General features: G+C 44.1%; 2 protein-coding genes across 4 annotated transcripts; one reads left to right on the top strand and one right to left on the bottom strand.

Moving 5' to 3' along the window:
* Positions 1–452: 452 nt before the first annotated feature.
* Positions 453–7,690, top strand: LOC109752209 (uncharacterized). 3 transcript variants are annotated; one of them, XM_040399937.3, is made up of 14 exons: positions 453–895; positions 1,494–1,536; positions 2,113–2,367; positions 2,451–2,543; positions 3,137–3,471; positions 3,538–3,687; positions 3,774–3,959; positions 4,577–4,651; positions 4,727–4,793; positions 4,860–5,072; positions 5,232–6,000; positions 6,101–6,157; positions 6,600–6,668; positions 7,230–7,690. In XM_040399937.3, exons 1-14 carry the CDS (start codon positions 536–538, stop codon positions 7,270–7,272), a joined length of 2,715 nt encoding a protein of 904 aa, XP_040255871.1. In that variant the 5' UTR covers positions 453–535; the 3' UTR covers positions 7,273–7,690. The 3 variants fall into 3 exon arrangements, with proteins under 3 accessions (XP_040255871.1, XP_020166701.1, XP_040255872.1); XM_020311112.4 differs by having other exon boundaries at positions 462–895; positions 4,860–5,135; XM_040399938.3 differs by lacking the exons at positions 2,113–2,367; positions 2,451–2,543 and having other exon boundaries at positions 467–895; positions 4,860–5,135.
* An 816-nt stretch (positions 7,691–8,506) lies between these two features.
* On the bottom strand, positions 8,507–10,232 carry LOC109752210 (molybdate transporter 2). The gene has a single exon (XM_020311113.4). It carries the CDS (start codon positions 10,103–10,105, stop codon positions 8,741–8,743), a length of 1,365 nt encoding a protein of 454 aa, XP_020166702.1. The 5' UTR covers positions 10,106–10,232; the 3' UTR covers positions 8,507–8,740.
* Between the last annotated feature and the right edge of the window lie 8,620 nt (positions 10,233–18,852).

Raw genomic sequence — 18,852 nt, forward strand, 5'->3', positions numbered from 1 at the left:
TCTATACATTCGTAATCAAGTCAAGGGGAGATGTATTGTGTTAATCATGCTAATCTGCAATCATCATGTTATTCTATCATCCATCCATATATTACAAGCACAAATTACTTAACTAGTAAAGGCACTTGTGGTTTTTATAATATTCAGTTTTTTTAGGGGTAAAGCTAAGCTACATCTATCAAATGCCACAGAGTGTGGAATATATTAGATCACGGGGTTCTCGGTTGAACAAGCGGTATTTTATGGCCCTCCAAATTTACTTTTTTTTGAGTAAATGGCCCTCCAAATTTACTGCTCACATTGGCCCTCCCAAATCCTCCTTCATTTCACAGCTGGGCCGATTTGCCACGGCCTGCCTGGCAGTACACGCAGGCCCAGCCCGTGGTCCTCCAGTCCGGCGCCAACCCGGCCTCGTTCGTTCACGGCAAAACAAAACGCGACCACCCAACCCGACCAGACCAGACCAGGACAAACCCAGGCTCAGCAGCTCGTGCCCCCGTCCCGTCCGACCCCCCTTCCTCTCCGCCCCGCCTCCATGGACGCGTACCACCACCACCAGCGCCGCTTCGACGGCTCCGGCTCCGGCGACGCGCCGCCGCCGCAGCCCCCTCCGCCCTCCAACTGGTATCCCAGCCCCGCGCCGCCGTACCACCCTCCCCACCCCAACCACCCGTACCCTCCCCAGCACCACCAGTGGGGCCACCCGCCCCCCGACCTCCAGCACCAGCACCGCCCTCCGCCTCCGCTGCAGTACGCGTACCAGCCCCCTCCCCCGCCGATGCAGCAGCAGATGCAGCCGCCGCCGCCCGCGCCCGGGAACCCCTGGCCTCCTCACCACGCTGCGGCCCAGCCCCCGCCGCAGAGCTACCCGCCTCCGCCTCCGCCTCCGGGACAGGTATGTCGGCGTCACCCGGTTTCCGTCGCTGGGACAGAAGATTGGTGATCAGCATACTGTTAGGAAGGAGCATTTGTAGCTGATTTGTGTTAGGATTCGGAGCGTAGGCCCGTTGTTGGTCCTAGGGTTTAGGTGAAGCATGTTATAAACTTATATGTTGGTTCTGTGATCCCACTCGATTTACTGTGGATTGTGTCTGGTGTAGTCCGATGTTGGTGTCATGGTAGAACGCGGGTGGGTTATATAAGCGGGTGGTTTTGTGACATTGTGCAATCGGTAGCTTAGCCCCCTGCGATTGATGAGGAACTTTTCGGCAAATTTTGTCACTACTGATGTAATTTTGTCAAGATTGTCTCTTCCGCTCTGTACAACTCAGCACTCGCAGCAATTTTATGATTTAGTTATCCTTGTTTGGAGTGAGGTTTCTTCAGTGGCATCAAATGTTCTGCCAAATGGCGTCATGTTTTGTTAGTTTTCAAGTTTTAAGCCATATGGACGTGTTTTTACCTGTGGCTTCTTGTTTCAGTTGCCTATTTGTCATGTTCTTCCATTGGACATGAAGTTCTGTGACTTACAATTGGACATTTCTTATTTGTAGGCTTGGCCGAATCATTCATGGCCTCAAAATCATGGATACCCAGGTATGTCAATATCATCCAAGTCTATGTTATTATATGTATAATTTTACTCGCAGAGAAAACACTGAGGTAATCCAAACTAGACTTACATAGTTTGTGTTGATACTGATGTGGAGCATCGTTATGATATGTGGGTATTGTAATGCAATATTTGTGTGTCTATGAATATGGATGTTTGTCAAATAACTATGAACTGTGCATGCAACTCAAGTTTCAAAACATTTATTCAATTATTTATCAGGTGCGTCACTGTTATTTCGGTTGTTTGATTGGTTGTTACACTGTTTTTCTTTTGCCTGTTACTATTAATGCATGTCCCGTCCTACTTAGCTTGCTTCTGATCATTGACTCAATACTTCTGTACACAATCAGTCCTTCCCAAGTTGTGTCGTGATTCTTGGTTTGTGATGTAACAAATGCATTGCCTAGTTACGTTATTAGTTAAACGACTTATAATGGAATTTTAGTTCGACATCCAACTTAAAAAAGGCTCCTTGGAGCAGAAAATTTATTTCTTCTAATAATAAATGGTTAGTTTGTTGTGACGATTTAATTTCTAAAAACAAAATAAACTCGAAGGGCTTGCCAATGAGGACGATTGGGCCACAAAGGCAAAGGAATGGGCTTCTGCTAAATCTGTTACAGAGAACCACCAGATTCAGCAGCATGCCATTCCAAGTAGAACAGAAATTCACCATTATGGCCACAATGATCAGTATCAGCAACCAGCTGGTCTGCCGGCAGAACCTTTACACCCACCAATTCCACAATCAAGTAGCGACCAGTTGCTGTTTCAAATGTCAGGTCAACAGAGGGAAACAAACTATTTGCAAGGTAACATGTCCTGTTACTCTTGCTCATTATGTGTTACAGATGGGTATATAAGTTTCAGAACAGATCTGAAGATGATATTGCAGATAGAGGTCCAATGGCGCCACCACCGAAGAATTTTGGTCCATTTCCATCCACCTATGAGCAGGAGGTACCTTATAATTATTCTTCTGCTCAAGGTATGCCTTGCTTGGCAATTTAATTTGCTTGTGTGGCCTGCGTCAGAATTAGATGTACCCTGCTGGATATGTATTCAGTTCAATTGCAGAAAGACTGAAAAATCTAAAGCATCACTTATTTTAGAACAGAGGGGGTATATCACTTCATCTATCTTCTGATATTGTAGCTACCTTAGCTGTTTATACGTCATTCCTGTTGTATTTTGAGGCAATTCATTGGATGTCACTATTGTGTTGGCCTCAAATGGAGCAGAAAATCCAAATTATTGGTTGCATGCACTATGATGCTTGTGATTTTCTTTACCAATGACTCTTGATTACATCACGTTTTTGGTGTTACCAAAATTACAATACAAATGGTATAACCTATGTAGCTTTTCTAGGTTCTTAATTCCTGTGGCATGTAGTTGATCCATTGTACTTTTCACTTTGAAGAGGTGGAATATTTGTGTCTCTTGCAAACACTCGTGTTTTTCACCCTTAATTACTAGGCAGGTCACTGTATGCAACTATATGGTATATGGATGATGCTGATATGTATTTCTGCTCAGGGTTTGATACTGGTAGATTTTGACTATGCCATGTAATAACAGGTAATGGGAATGCTATGCTTCAATATCCAAGCCCACAAGCTCAGCCATCTCTGAGTGCTTCATCAGTTCAAGACGGATTTCCTCGCGGGCCTCCTGGTGTGCCTGGGCATGGTTTACAGTCTTATAGGATGATGGCTGATCCCAGTGACCAACCCTTGGAGTTCAATGACAGAAAAGCTCCTGATATGGCAGTACATGAGACAATAAATATCAGATCTAGTGCTCCAACAGCAGTGTCTGAACATGGCACAGTTCCAACATCAACTCAATCATGGGGCCCATCTGCTCCAGTTGGATATTTTCATCCAGCTCCAGTACCACCACAAGCATCACAGGTTTTGTAATCTGTTATAATTTCTTGCGCCATTGATACAGTGGTACTTATTTTTATTCTGTTACAGATGGATCCTTCTTTGCATGCTGGACCACTCTTTGGAGCACTCTCTGGTTCGAACTATGTTCCACCTGCAGCATTTGGTGTTGGTAGTGTAACTGAAGCATTCCCTACAGACCCAAACACTCTTTTCAATGTTGCAGAACGGTCAAAGAAAGTAGGTTTTGTGGTTCCATTCATTTCACTTGCTTATCACCATAGCCGTTTAACTTTAACTGATTCTTGTGCTCGATTATGTATCAGCCTCCAGTACCTAACTGGCTTCGAGAAGAGCTTCTAAAAAAAAAATCCACCCCAGTGAGTTCTTCAGTGCAGCATTCGACAAATTATGATTCCATGGATTCTGAAGATGCTGCGGAACCACCAAAAAGAGCTGACCAAAGTGATAGTAGAAGCATTGGTTCAGCAAAATCAATCGTAGCTGATGAGGTGCTCTTCTTTATTTCTAATCATTAGTGCAGTGCATATTACGCTATTAATCTGCCCTAATGTGATTCACTTGCATGCGTCCCTAATGATTTATTTCAGTACGAGCAGTACCATGTCCAAGTTAACGGGTCTAAAGCTAAATAGTATTGTGGAGGACTTTAAATGCATAATGATTTTTGGACAACTTTTGTAAATCAAAGTGAACTAATTAAATTAGCGGTTTTGAGAAACTAAATAATTTACCTACTTTCATATATAGTTTTTTTTTCAATGTTTTATATGGTAATTTCTGAAGAACAGTGATTTCATAATGGTGAGAGAAATGGCACAGCTATGTGTCAATCTTTTCCAGATTTGGTTTGTCAGTGAAGCACTTGAGACTTGAGGTTGCTTGTCATACGGTATTACTGTACTGGCAAATCTCCTAAGTTCCTATAATCAGTTTTCCGGAGCAGCATCTTTTTCCTCTGTACACATGTTCGCTTCTTTTGGATCTGGTCGAAACATCGGATGCTAGTTACTGAAAAGTTGATCCTTTTTGTTCCTGTTCATATTTGACTTAGATATTAACATGACCCTCATTTCAAATCGATGTACTGGACTTGAATCGTTTGCAGGATGAAGTTGAAGCGGCACGGACGGCAGCAATCAACAAGGAAATTAAACGTGTGTTGACAGAAGTTCTTCTAAAGGTTTGTTCACAGAAGTTCTCCTAAGAAATACAGCAAGACTGCCATTTCTTACTTTTGTCCTTTTTTCATTTCCAGGTTACTGATGATCTTTTTAACGAGATTGCAACCAAAGTTATGAATGAAGATGATTCATCAGCTGAACGTGAGTGAACTAAACTTAAAACTTAATGTAAATAGGACGTTGCTGATTATCGCCTCTGTGTTGCAGCAAATGAGACCACTGGTGTCTCTAGCTCAAAGGACCTTGGTCTGGGAGAATCAAAAGTCAAGACCACAGCTAAAGTTGTAGTCCCTGCTAAGCTAAACAATGTTAGCTCTACTGGTCGTTCTGATGGTAATGGGCTAAGTTCTCCTAAAGGTGCTCTTCTTGGTCTTGCTAGTTATGATTCAGATGACGAGGATGATGAGGCTGACGGTGATGGTAAGGATTTAATTTCAAATTTATCATCCGAAATGAAAGTTGATGCAGCTCATCCTAAAGAAAGTAAGTTCTTGAAAAACACAAAGCAGACATGGTTTCCCTGAATTTATTTTCTAAAGAAGAGCTTATTATTAACTTCGATACATAACAACCATGTAGGTGAGAATGTTGATGGTGAACTGCACAATAATAGTAATGGAAGTATTGCTTCAGTCCAAAGTGTTTCATCCGGAGATGATCCTAAATCCAGTGACAAAAGATCTCAGAGTAGGCCAACTGCAGAATCTGAACGAGAGCCAAGTATTCATGACACACAGAATGGAGAAGCCAAAACTTCTATTCAGCCAATTGGTGTGATTCATAAAACGAATGAGAAGGCACATGGACATGCAGAGCTGGATTTCCAAAATGGAAAAACCTCTTCCGGCCATCATACTGAAAATAATAATAATAATAATGCGGAGAGCACTCACAGGCATTTTGAAAGGAACAGTCATGAGAAAGATCTTAAAGAGGTGAAGGTTGTCAATGGAAAAGACTCTGAGCCTTCTAGAACTGACAAGTTTAGAGATGGTGACAAGCATAGCATGCCTGAAAATATTGATAAAAAAGGCACCCACAAAGAGGAAAAGGGTTCTGGCAGGTATGCAAAACATGGATTGGATAGATGGGATGATGCCAAAAGAGATCGAAAGGACCTTCCAAAGGATACAAGAGAGAGAAAGAGGGATTCTGCTGATAGAAGAGACATAGGAAAAGATGGGAATGACGACAGATCAAGGCAAATTACTAAGAGCTCAGCTAGCCACAGCAGTAGAAGGTCACGGTCACGGTCACCAAGTGGGAGAAGCCGTACTAGGAATGAGAGTTCTTCACGTGTTCGAGGGAGTGTTTCAAGCGGCGAGCCTTCTGATAATGCAAAAAGGAGGTAGGGTTATTCTTACAATTTGATGTTTAGCCTGTCTCAGTTTATGAGTTGCCCTTTCTCTTGTGTACTGAATACTCCATTGCTCCATTTTCTACTGCAGAAAGAGCCATTCTCGTAAAAACAGCATGTCCCCCTCACCTCCAAAATCTAGGAGCAGGTATATCAATATTCCTCCCTTCTCTGTAATATATGTTAAATAGTGGGAAATTTTTGCTAGTTAGCTCCAACATGTTCACATAACTATTGTAAGGTTGAGATTGATAGTTTTGCTGATCATGAATGCTCAGAATCATGCTATAGACATCAATCTCATTTCTCACCATGAAGGGGTAGGGCATTTATGATAAGGTGGCTCAGAAACATCAGTGGTATTTTGATGTTATGTTTTGTAGAACTGTGTTGCACTACATCTCTTCATAATAATTCTCTTTGCAAGCAAACGCCTCAAAGCTAAATAATGTTGGAACTGTTTTACTTATATTATTTTGTCAATTTGATATGAATAAGCACTGAGCAGGACACCTCTGAGTGAAGCAACATCAGGTTCATATATCGCTTATCCTTAAACTTACCCATTTAGTATTATGTTTCATCTCTAGACGAGTTTCGCGGTCTCCACATAGCAAGCATTCTCACCGCAGGCATTCACCTTATTCATCTGCTGAAAGGTAAGCGCTTAATTGGTTCTTTATTTTTCATTAAATTGTTCCAGGTGATATTTTGGTGTGGATTTTCAGCAATTTATAGATTCAAGTTGTTATCTATTCAAACTTGCTGTAGCTGATTTCTGGGAAATGGGTTAGTACAACAGGGCCAAAAAAGAGGAGATATCAAGGATTTTCAGGATAAAAAGGGTGAACCTTTAGGTGTCATGAAAAATTGTGTTTTGGATTTTGTAAGATACCTTGATTAGATCGTAAATTTGCATAGTTTGCCATAGTGTCTTGTGTTGTGTCAACTTAAGAATTTTGAAAATAATTTCACCTGGAACTTCTTTGAATTCTAACTTGAGAAATTAGAACAATTCAAGCCTCCATGAGGTTATCTAGTCCATAACTTTCTGAATTGTATTTTGTCGTTGAGTGCAATGGCAGGGTTGGCATTCCATCCGTGCTTCATCCTAGACCTTTTCAGGAATGCGGACCTGTGTTAATCTGGAGCCCTGTGTGTGCTACAGCACCTGCACTGTAATCACACTCCATTTGTTAAACTATTTCTAATCATCGCAGGAAGAAGCGGTCCAGATCTAGAACTCCGGTCAAGAGGAGGTAGAAGAAAGTAGGTGGTTTTGTTTGTTTCAACTAGGGTTTCTTGCCCTTTGTCCTTCCGATGAAGAAACAGCATTTGAATGCCCACGAAACAATGATGCTGGATCGAGCTTCCAACAAAGAAGATGACTCGACGACCCACGTGATGGATGTTGTTCGAAGGATGATGCATGGTGCCCAGCGGAAGATATGTCCAGTTTGCCAATATTAGGATATGTAATGTTCTGTACAAGCAGCGGACTTCATAATTTGTAGCTCTAGCATCCCTTTTAACTACTTTATTACTTGTATTTTCTCTTGGGGTCATGTAGTACTAGTATGCAAGGAGACTGGCCGAGTTTCGTCGGGACATGCTGCGATGTAATTTTGTATTGTTATATGTGCTCATCGCCTATCCCTGAATCATAATTAGGTCTGGAAAATGTGTTGCAGGCCTCCACATGTAATTTGTACTTCCTCCGTTCCTAAATATAAATCTTTGTAGAGATTTCACTAAGTGGACTATATACGGAGCAAAATGAATGAATCTAAACTTTAAATACATCTATATACATCCGCATGTAGTTCATAGTGAAATCTTTACAAAGACTTATATTTAGAAACGGAACGGAGGGAGTATTGTCGTATGTACATGCTGGAATTTATTCAGCATTCAATTGCAGAAACTAAAGAATCCCATTATATTTTCTCTACCTTGGTTCACTTTTGACGAATTAGAAAGCAGACTGTAAATCAGGAAAAGTGTATTTGATGCAATGTGCTAGACATGCCCGTTGTGGTGGCCTCAAATGGACGAAGGAAAGGCAGATTGGGTGCACCATGATTGTCGTGAATATTTCTACTGAATTACGTTTTGTCCTTGATTACTGGGTGGGTTAGCAGTTGGATGGTAGATGAACGATGCTGATGTGCAACCTGCTGAGTGAATGTTACTTCAGCAAGTGTCTGAGACCACATACAAGCCTAGACATCTCCAACTGCCTCATCACTCATACTTCAGCACCATCTATTCTTATTCCGTGACCATGTGTCTGAGCATGACCACTGTTTGGAGCAGCCTCTGCTCTGCAGCATTCGAAACATTGTTCTACCAAAGTACTCCCTCCGTTCGGAATTACTTGTCGCAGAAATGGATGTATCTGAAATGGATGTATCTAGACGTATTTTAGTTCTAGATACATCCATTTCCGAGACAAGTAATTCCGAGCGGAGGGAGTAGTCATCAGGACAGTCACCTGTTTGTGCAGTCAAATTTTCCTGCCACAGAAATCAGTACGTGCTACAGATGTGAACTTTCCTATAGATATACTCCCTCCGTTTCAAATTACTCGTCGCAGAAATGGATATATCTAGAACTAAAATACATCTAGATACATCCGTACCTGCGACAAGTAATTCGGAACGGAGGGAGTAGATACAAATGGATAATCCGTATACCGGGATGCAACGCTCGAAGCATTCAATTCAGTAATTTACGGCAACCAGCGATACCGCCGGGCCCTCAGCCGGCCGACGAGCTCCCCGCAATCCACCTCCCTGAGGCGCAGCAGCAGGTGCAGCACGACGCCCGCGATGAACCCCAGCGCGGCGCTGGAGCCGGTGAGCGACACGCCTGCGCAGACCAGCATCACGAACGACTCCTCCTTGCTCCCCATGTCGCGCGACGCCATGGCCAGCTCCACGCCCGAGAAGAGCAGCATCACGCCCAGGATGCCGATGGGGAACTCCCCCAGGATCGTCACGAACGAGTTGCCGAACACCAGCCCCAGCGCCAGCTTGCCCATGGCCAGGAACACCACGGACGCGCCGCTCCGGCCGCCGAACCGGTACTGCCCCGCCAGCCCGCCCGCGCCGTGGCAGCACGGCATGGCGCCGAACCAGCACCCCACCAGGTTCATGAGCCCCACGCTGACGGACACCCTCGCCGGCGACAGCTCCGCCTGCTCCGGGAACAGGTCCGACGACAGCTTGCACACGGCGATCACCGAGTTGAGCACGGAGAGCGGGAGCTGCGGCACGGCCGCCTGCCAGAACCCGATCTTGAAATCCTCCCATGTTATCTTCACCAGCCCCAGCGGCGCCGGCCCGAAGCGGAGGCCGCGGAAGATGGACGGGTCACGCACGAAGCAGAGCACCAGCCCCAGCGCGAACACGATCAGCGCCGCCGGGACGCGGCCGCAGGAGCGACGGCGTGTGGCGGCGCGGCCGTCGGCTCCGTTGATGGCTGAATCGTCGTCGTCCCCGGCGCCGGTGGCGAGGAGGATGAAGAGCAGCGCGGCGAGCGCAAGCAGCAGGCCGTCGAGGCCGAGCAGGGGGCGCTCCACGGAGGTGGAGGCGGAGGAGGAGCGGGAGAAGTCCTGGTCGTAGCGGATGTACTTGACGGCGGTGAAGGCGAAGGAGAGGCCCTGGGAGAGCTGCACGCCGCGGACGACGGGGAGCGGGAGGACGCGGTAGAGGCGGGTCATGAGCCCCGTGGCGCCGAGGAAGAGGAGGATGGCGGCGACGGCGATGCCGGCGCCCATGATCTGCGGGACGGTGAGGTGCGCGGAGGAGAGCGCGACGGCGGCGATGGACTTCATGGGCTGCACGGGCATGGGGATCCCGAAGAGGACGCCGCTGGCGAAGTTGTAGAGCGCGGTGAAGATGAGCGTGGTGCCGAGGTCGAGGTGGGAGGCCAGCGACAGCGCCAGCACGATGGGGATGTAGGTGCCCAGGTCCCCCACCGCGCCGCCCAGCTCCGACCAGACGGACGTCTTGAGCCGGATGGACGGTGGGAGGAACCGCCGCCGGTGCGGCGGCTCGCCCGGGAGCAGCGGGTCGCCGGCGGAGGATGCCATGGCTGCCTGCACGACTGCTGCAGAGTACTGGAGTATTGCTGTGGGTGGGGGCTGAGTATAGAAATGGGCAGGTGGCGTGCGAGATTTGCAGTGATTATAGATGGTGATGCCATCCGGATTCCGATTGTTGTTTGGCGCGACGGCGACGTGGGTGGTGTATATATACTCAGTGGACGCTTCCTGTTTCTATATGCAGCAGGAGCAAGAGTTCCACACTTCCAATAACTTAAATGTATTTTAAATTTTGTAAATGTTCTTTAAGTTTTTTAAGGGTATATACTACTCTTTCCGTCCTATAATATAAGAGCGTTTTTGACACTACATTACTAATGTAAAAAACATTATTATATTATGAGACAAAAGAAGTACGTACTTACATGCAAAATATATATATATACTACTTAATATATTTAGATGTATTTTTAATTTTAAATACATCCATTTTTATATATTTTCGTAACAAATAATTTCGGAAGAAGGGAGTAGTATTTGACCTTTGACAAAAAACAAAGCATAAGCGCAGCATGAATAAAATCGGGGCCAGCAGGGTATGCTGGTTTGACCTTTGGGGCGATGTAGGGACGAAACAAACTCAGATTCTCTAGTGGAAAAAATATCCGAAATATTGAGGCGAGAACATGAACGAAAATAGACGGTCTATATGCTGGTGCTCCCGGGGTCGATATGAGAATATCGTTTCGTTGCACGTATGCGCAAGGACTTTTGAAGTTGCGTGGCAAACTGCACATCCAAGGATAACGATTCTGCGTCGACGTGGACGTCAGGACAGGGTCAATTGTCTGTTGGGAGTGACCAGGGGACTGCGTGACACTTGTTTGTTGGGCGACGGGATTGTTTGCGTCCGCATCGATGTGGGATTCCTTCCTGCAAAAGTAACAGAAATTGGCACTATATACGCACACGGGCAACAATTCATTTTCTTTCAAAAAAAAAAAACTTCCAATCCATTCAAACAAAGAACACACACATATACAAATTTACATCCGTATTCATAGACCACCTAACGACGACTACAAACAGTGGAGCAACCCGGAGGCGTGCTCCTCACCGGAGTAGATCCGAAGTTGTTGTAGTAGACAGTCAGAAGGTCGTTTCTACTAAGGCCTCATAGGACCAGCGCATCAGAACACAAATCGTGGCCGACGAAAAGAAGTATAGATCAAAAGAATCCAACCTGTCAGCGCACGAACGAAGATGAACAAAGACTAGATCCAAAACAAATCCACTTGTTTGATCTCACGTGTGACACTATCTAAGATATTTGTGACTCCCTCGAAGGAAAACAAATCTATGATATTTGTGACAGCATCCAAAGTTGATTCTCAGTGTGTCACACACATGTACGTACGTGCAAAGCAGGGTCGAGCCAGCAAAATTCGAACCCATGTGCCAAACTTTAAAATGGGCATATCTCATTAAAAAATAAAATTATATTAAATAGAACTATAATAATATGTAGATAATGATATCTTGCATATTAAAGTAAAATAAATTACATAAATAGAACTAAAATAATATATAGATAATAATACCTTACATATAGCAATGTAATATATGTAAAGTATAACTATAATAATACCTATTCAACATGTGGTTGCATAGTCTTCATCTTCTTCTTTTTCGCGAATATGCAAAGTTTGCGTATCTTTTTCTTGATAGAAGACCAAAATTTTTTGAGCGTAAATAGAAGACCAATAATCAGTACAAGGGTCTGTCTAGATCTCAGTCGGTTTTTTTTTTTTAAATCGAGAGTCTTTTTTTTTTTGAGAAATGAAATCAAAATCGAGAGTCTCAGTCGGCTTAGTCGGATGAGGCCACCTGTTTACTTTTTTTTTTGTTTATGTCCAGCCCATATCCCCGTCGTTGCCTCTTGTGGCTTTCTGGGCTGGCCCTTCTTTTGTCTTTGCTTTGTGCGTTTTCTGAGTAGTGCCGGGTCAGATATTTTGGGCAGTTTTTCTGTTTGGCGCTGCTGCTCGTTGATTATGTAAGCTTTAGCTATTGTTCGAGCATTTTTACTGAAATTTTTAGCTATTGTTCGAATATATTAGCTGTGTAGTGCACCGGCCAGCTATATTAGTTGTTGTTCCTATAATTTTCTTAACATGCTATTTCTTTCGTTTTGTCCGGATTTCTTTTTCATTTTTATTTACATTTTCATATTTTGTTTCTAAAAATTCCAAGCATTAGTCAATTTTTTTATAAAATGTGTTTGTGCATTTTCATAAATACTCATCGTGTATTTGAAAAATATCTAACATGCCATTAGAAAATGTTCAATATTATTTACAAATATTCATCATGCTATTAGAAAAATGTTCAATGTTAATTAGCGATGGTTTTTAGCTTGCATTTTCTTTATTGCATTGGGTTGAGTTGGGCATTGTTTTACTCGTCTGTTTGTAATTTCTCTATCATCCACAAATTGAAAAATGGTACTAACAAAAATAAGAGAGCTCATCATATGCTGTTTCACATGCGATGCGGACGTGCAACTAGGTTGGTGTGGCATGTTTAAAAAAAATTCCAAACGTCTCTTTTCAGAGAAAAAAAGCACCAAAAATTAAAATATTAAATATAAAATAAATAAACTAATAATAGGATGTGGATATGGCTCGGTCGATTGAGACTTAAAAATAGCTCTAAGTCAGCTGGCATCATGGCGGCATGCAGTTGTAGCCTGAGGCGACACTTTCAGTTGCAGGTCTAGTGGCAGGCATGCAATTGTCCATCTCCCGACAAAATACCACGGAGTTGCAGTCGTGGGCGACACATGCAGTTGCATGCCAAGTGTCAGACATGCAACTTCCCCCTCCCCGACAAAACACCACAAAGTTGCAGTCGCGTTGAAGACATGCAGTTGCAGTGTGGGGCAACACTTGCAATTGCATGCCTAGTGTTGGGCATGCAACTACCCCCTCCTCTTCTCTCCAACAAAAACACAAAGGACAGTTGCAGTTCGGAGGGAGGCGTGCAATTGCAGTCGAGGGAAACACATGGAGTTGCAAGCCTAGTGCTGGACATACAACTGCCCCCCCTTGCGCCGCCCATCGACTAAACAAAAGGTTGGTTGCAGTTGGGTGTGTGAACATGCGGTTGCAGTCGAGGGAAACATTTGAGTTACAAGCCTAGTGTCTGGCATGCAACTGCCCCTCTCTCCCTCCGCCCTCAAACAAAAAAGCAAGGCCAATTGCAGTCAGGACGGAGGCATGAAATTGCATTTGAGGGCGATACTTGCAGGTGCAGCCATGTTGGGAGACATGAAGTTGCAGTCGGGTGACACTTGCAGTTGCATGCCTAGTGTTGGACATGCAATTGCCCACCTCTCTCGCCGCTTATTTGCAAAAAAGGGGTCAGTTGCAGTCGAGTGTGTAGGCATGCAGTTGCAGTCGAGGGCGAGGCTTGCAGTTGCAAGCCTAGTGCCGGACATCTAACTACCCGCCTCTGCCGCCGCCCACCATAATAAAAGGTTTGTTGCGGTCGGGGTGTATGGACATGAAGTTGCACTCGAGTGCGACACTTGCAGTTGCAAGCCCATTGTCGGACAGCATGCAATTGCCCTCTTCTCCCACCGCCCTGCGACAAAAACACCAGGCTAGTTGCAGTCGAGAGGGAGACATTCACACTGGTACAACGAGGTGCTATACAAACGGTTTTTAACCCCATTTCGCGACGGCGTTTTGAACCGTCGCCAAGTGAGTGACTGCGATAGGGGGGGTCCTTCCCACACGACCCAGAAACCATCGGGGATAGGGAGCCTTGATGCATACAGTATTCCCTATAAAATTGTTTCTGATATCTCGAATATCCCAAACGCCTCATCCTTGCTACTCGTTTGTGCTTGCGTTGCCATCGCAGTCGGAGTTCTGTGGTTTTACCTAAAACCAGACGCAGTCCAGGCACATTCCAGGCACGGGATTTTTCCAGGCACGTACCAAACTGGCTCTACGTTTACGGTGCCTGGCACATCACAAACAGTTCATGAGTGTAAACCGTGTACGATAGGTCGACAATCACACACATTTAGTTTTCCCACGCCGTTTGTGATATTGTCTGACATCACACACTTTGCAAACGACAACTGTGTGTATAGTTACACACGTTTTCTCTCCGTGAACCGTGTCGGCTAATGATGTATATCGCACACGTTGTGCTTTATAGACCGTGCGTGCCGTAATGACATGCAGACCATAATTTCACCCTAATTTAATTGCTGCTATTTAAAGTTGTACCTAATTTGAATTTGAAAGTAAGCTATAGCTTTATTCATATCCATTAGGTTCAAACAACCAATGCATTATTCGATTCACAGATACATATGTTCAAGAATTACATAAGCACCAAATAAAGAATGATGAACCAGGGTTGTATACTTGTACTATTACAGATGGTAAAGAAAGAGGCGAGAGACATTCTGGTTGCTGAACAAGGTGAAGCGGAATGGCCCTATTGTGCTCTCCTTATGCAGAAGGCACGCACGACTCTAGTCCAACCCCTTGGGATGGCCGACCGCCAATCATGTAGTTTGAGAGGTAATCTTGAGTAAACTGCTTCAGGATCCACTGCAAAGGAAAAAGATTCAGACATTGTCATCTAACACTACTCATTACAGGCAGTAAAAAGAAGGCTACAGAGTTCTTACTTACCATCCCGCAGTTCACTATTGTCTTGCATAAAGTGTAAACAAATAGTTCGATTGACATCTTTTGAACCATTAAAAAAAAATCTTTATCAGTTTCCTCACTTGATGCTGGTTCATGAATATCTCATTGCCCCATACGCAGAAAGGGTCAAAGCGTGGATCTTTGGCAATGACATATTGAAGGAATATGCCCTAGAGGCAATAATAAAGTTGTTATTTTATATTTCCTTATATCATGATAAATGTTTATTATTCATGCTAGAATTGTATTAACCGGAAACTTGATACATGTGTGGATACATAGACAAAACACCGTGTCCCTAGTAAGCTTCTACTAGACTAGCTCGTTAAATCAAAGATGGTTAAGTTTCCTAACCATAGACATGTGTTGTCATTTGATGAACGGGATCACATCATTAGGAGAATAATGTGATGGACAAGACCCATCCGTTAGCTTAGCATAATGATCGTTAAGTTTTATTGCTATTGCTTTCTTCATGACTTACACATATTCCTTTGACTATGATATTATGCAACTCCCGAATATCGGAGGAATAACTTGTGTGCTATCAAACGTCACAAAGTAACTGGGTGATTATAAAGATGCTCTACAGGTATCTCCGAAGGTGTTTGTTGGGTTGGCATAGATCGAGATTAGGATTTGTCACTCCAAGTATCGGAGAGGTATCTCTGGGCCCTCTCGGTAATGCACATCATAATAAGCCTTGCAAGCAATGTGACTAATGAGTTAGTTGCGGGATGATGCATTACAGAACGAGTAAAGAGACTTGCCGGTAACGAGATTGAACTAGGTATGAGGATACCGACGATCGAATCTTGGGCAAGTAACATACTGATGTCGCTTGAAGCTACGTCAGTATTTCCCCAAAGAGCAAGGTCCCTCAGATATGAAGCCAAGGTTATCGAACCAGTAGGAGAACCAAGCAACACAATGTAAACAGCCCCTGCACACAGATAACAAATCCTCGCAACCCGACGTGTAAAAGGGGTTGTCAATCCCTTCCGGGTACGGCGCCTCAAGATAGGCAAAACAGGCGTGAGATAAATTGTAGTAGATTGATAGATCAAACGCCAAATAAAATAAATAAGAATGAATTGCAGCAAGGTATTTTTGTATTTTTGGTTTAATAGATCTGAAAATAAATGCAAAAGAAAAGTAGATCGCAAAGGCAAATATATGAGAAAGAGACCCGGGGCCGTAGGTTTCACTAGTGGCTTCTCTCGAGGAAAATAGCAAATGGTGGGTGAACAAATTACTGTTGGGCAATTGATAGAACTTCAAATAATCATGACGATATCCAGGCAATGATCATTACATAGGCATCACGTCCAAGATTAGTAGACCGACTCCGGCCTGCATCTACTACTATTACTCCACACATCGACCGCTATCCAGCATGCATCTAGTGTATTAAGTTCATGAAAAAACGGAGTAATGCTATAAGAACGATGACATGATGTAGACAAGATCTATCTATGTAGAGATAGACCCCATCATTTTATCCTTAGTAGCAACGATACATACGTGTCGGTTCCCCTTCTGTTACTGGGATCAAGCACCGTAAGACACTACAAAAAAATACACTTCCGTGATGATACGTGTTTGTCACAGTAGGTCACGTTTTCTGTCATGCATGTACATCCATGACAAATTTATGACAGAATCAAGATAGTCATACCTGTGCTGTCGTAGAAGTGTTCCATGACATTACCAAAATTATCATCACGGAAGTGTCCACTTCCATGACGATAAATCGCGCGTCACAGAAGTGCTTTCGTCAAGGGTGACCGACACGTGACATCCATTGTAACGGAACGCCGTTAAGCTATCGGGTCCGATTTTGGATCCGATAACCCGTTAACAGCCCGGACCAATGGGGATTTTCCACGTGTAAAATTTTGATTGGCCGACGGAAACACGTGTCAGCTCCGCGTTGGCACAGGTGTCACTCATCCAATGGGCGAGATGCGCCTATGATATGCTGACACGTGGACCGGCCCAAAAGTGGCCCATAAAGTTTAAATGGGCCGGCCCAACTAAAGGCCCACAAGATTTTGCAGTCCATAATGGGCCACCAGCAAAAGGCCCACAAGATTTTTTGTATCATAATGGGCTGGCCCAGCTAAAGGCCCATGAGATTTTGCGGGCCATAATGGTCCGGCCCAGCTAAAGGCCCGCGAGATTTTGCGGACCATAATGGGCCGGCCCAGATAAAGGCCCAACATTCTCAGTTAAGGCCCGTACGGCTAGTGTCAAATCGGCCCATCAACGGCCTGTCCTAAACTTGTCATCATCGCGGCCCATGATCACTTCTGGCCCGTTAACAGTCCGCTAAGTATATGGGCCGAATTACGGCCCGGTGTATTTCTAGCCTGTTAAAGGTCCTGCTTCATTTGGGCCCATTTACAGGCCATTGAAACTTTCGGCCCATAAACGACCGTGAAGGATTTGGGTCATATTCGGCCATGTCTGACATTCGGCCTGTTAGTGGCCCACTATCGATTTGGGCCACTTTCGGCCTGTTGTGATTTTCGGCCTATTAACGTCGGACGAAATCCATGGGCCATATGTGGCCCAACGTCACATCGGGCCCATTAACGGCACATATAAAAATGACGATAATCTAGCCCGACCGAACTTCCGGCCTGTTAAAGGCCCGTGTATTAAGTCGGCGCATTTACGGCCCGTCCGAATTTCGGCCTGTGAAAGATCGGCATCGTAAATGGGCCCAATCTCACTTTCGGTCTTTTAAAGGCCCATGTTTTTTATGGGCTCGAGATATTTACACCTGTAAACGACCTATTGTTACTGAGGGCCCAAATTATGTTTAGGCCTGTTAAAGGCCCACTATGGGCACAGGCCTACCAGAAAAATATGAAATCTTATGCTGATTTAGGCCCAGATATTTTTAGTGGGCTACATGCAAATTTCGGCCCATAATCGTTTTTAGCCCAATTGGAATGGGCCCGACGAATGTTGGCATGTTGGGCTCCTACGAAGCTTTCGGCCGAATACATTAGTAAGATAAACCTACACTATACAAAAATAGCGTCGTAATTATTGCAGCCTTTGGCAGCAGCATAAATGCTGTATCACAACAAAAGGCCTGTTGGCATAAAGTTTACAGTCCTTGCAGATAAAAGCACCATCACATGTATAGAAGCACAAATCATTTGACCTGAGTGCTAATGTTTCAGGCTGTAGAATCTGATGGAGCAGCACGATCTTCACCTTTTTTCCGCCATTGCTCTTGAACAACGAAGCGAATGTCTGATAGTCTGGTTTCAAAACCATTCATATCTTGACGACATTTGTCAACCACTATTCTTGTTTCCAAAATGACGTCCATTAGGGATTGGACTTGTGTCTGGAGCACAGATATATCACTCTGTCTAGCAGGAAGATTTTGTTCAGTAGGCGATTTGGACGAGGTTACCTTGACAACCAACCCAGAATTACGCATGAAGGTGCTTTTTGCACTGTTAGTGGAGAGATACTGACGCACTGCAGCAAGATGTGACATTGTGCCTGTGGTAGCCTCGTCACCTTCAGGTGGTTGTGGCTGTTCAATCATTTTTTCCATAGCTTCCTGAAAGTTTGAACTTGTAGATTAGTGTACCAGATAAGTTACTAATGAGACAAAAACAAACAAAGTAGGTTACACTTTTATACATAACTTATTTTGGTGAACTACTGTAATACATTAGCATGTATTGTAGTGCCAACTACATAATAAAATCACTTTCGGAACATATGTCCATGTAGCATGCCTACTGTATTGTCTATTTCCTCACATTCGTTGACATCTAAGGATAAAGAGACATGGTTTAAAGTAGGATGAACATAGTATGACATCATTCATATCATGGGCAAACAGATATAAAACAAACATGCTATTTTATCATTGTGTACGCACGTGAACATAACAACTAGAATACAGATCAAGACCAAAAGAATATCCTTCATCTCTTTTAAACCATGTAAGGTGAAATGATACGTTAAGACAACTATGTATAAAAGTGAACAGAGTAACTGACATTGGCTGCAAACCAAGTAGTTAAATGA

The sequence above is a fragment of the Aegilops tauschii genome, chromosome 2 (genome assembly GCF_002575655.3).
Source record: "Aegilops tauschii subsp. strangulata cultivar AL8/78 chromosome 2, Aet v6.0, whole genome shotgun sequence".
NCBI lineage: Eukaryota > Viridiplantae > Streptophyta > Magnoliopsida > Poales > Poaceae > Aegilops > Aegilops tauschii.

Coding starts and splice junctions, on each gene's coding strand:
- LOC109752210 (XM_020311113.4), bottom strand. CDS start 10,105: ATGGCATCCTCCGCCGGCGACCCGCTGCTCCCGGGCGAGCCGCCGCAC.
- LOC109752209 (XM_020311112.4), top strand. CDS start 536: ATGGACGCGTACCACCACCACCAGCGCCGCTTCGACGGCTCCGGCTCC. Junction 2,544..3,136: donor TAATTATTCTTCTGCTCAAG/GTATGCCTTGCT, acceptor ATGTAATAACAG/GTAATGGGAATGCTATGCTT. Junction 3,688..3,773: donor TTGCAGAACGGTCAAAGAAA/GTAGGTTTTGTG, acceptor ATTATGTATCAG/CCTCCAGTACCTAACTGGCT.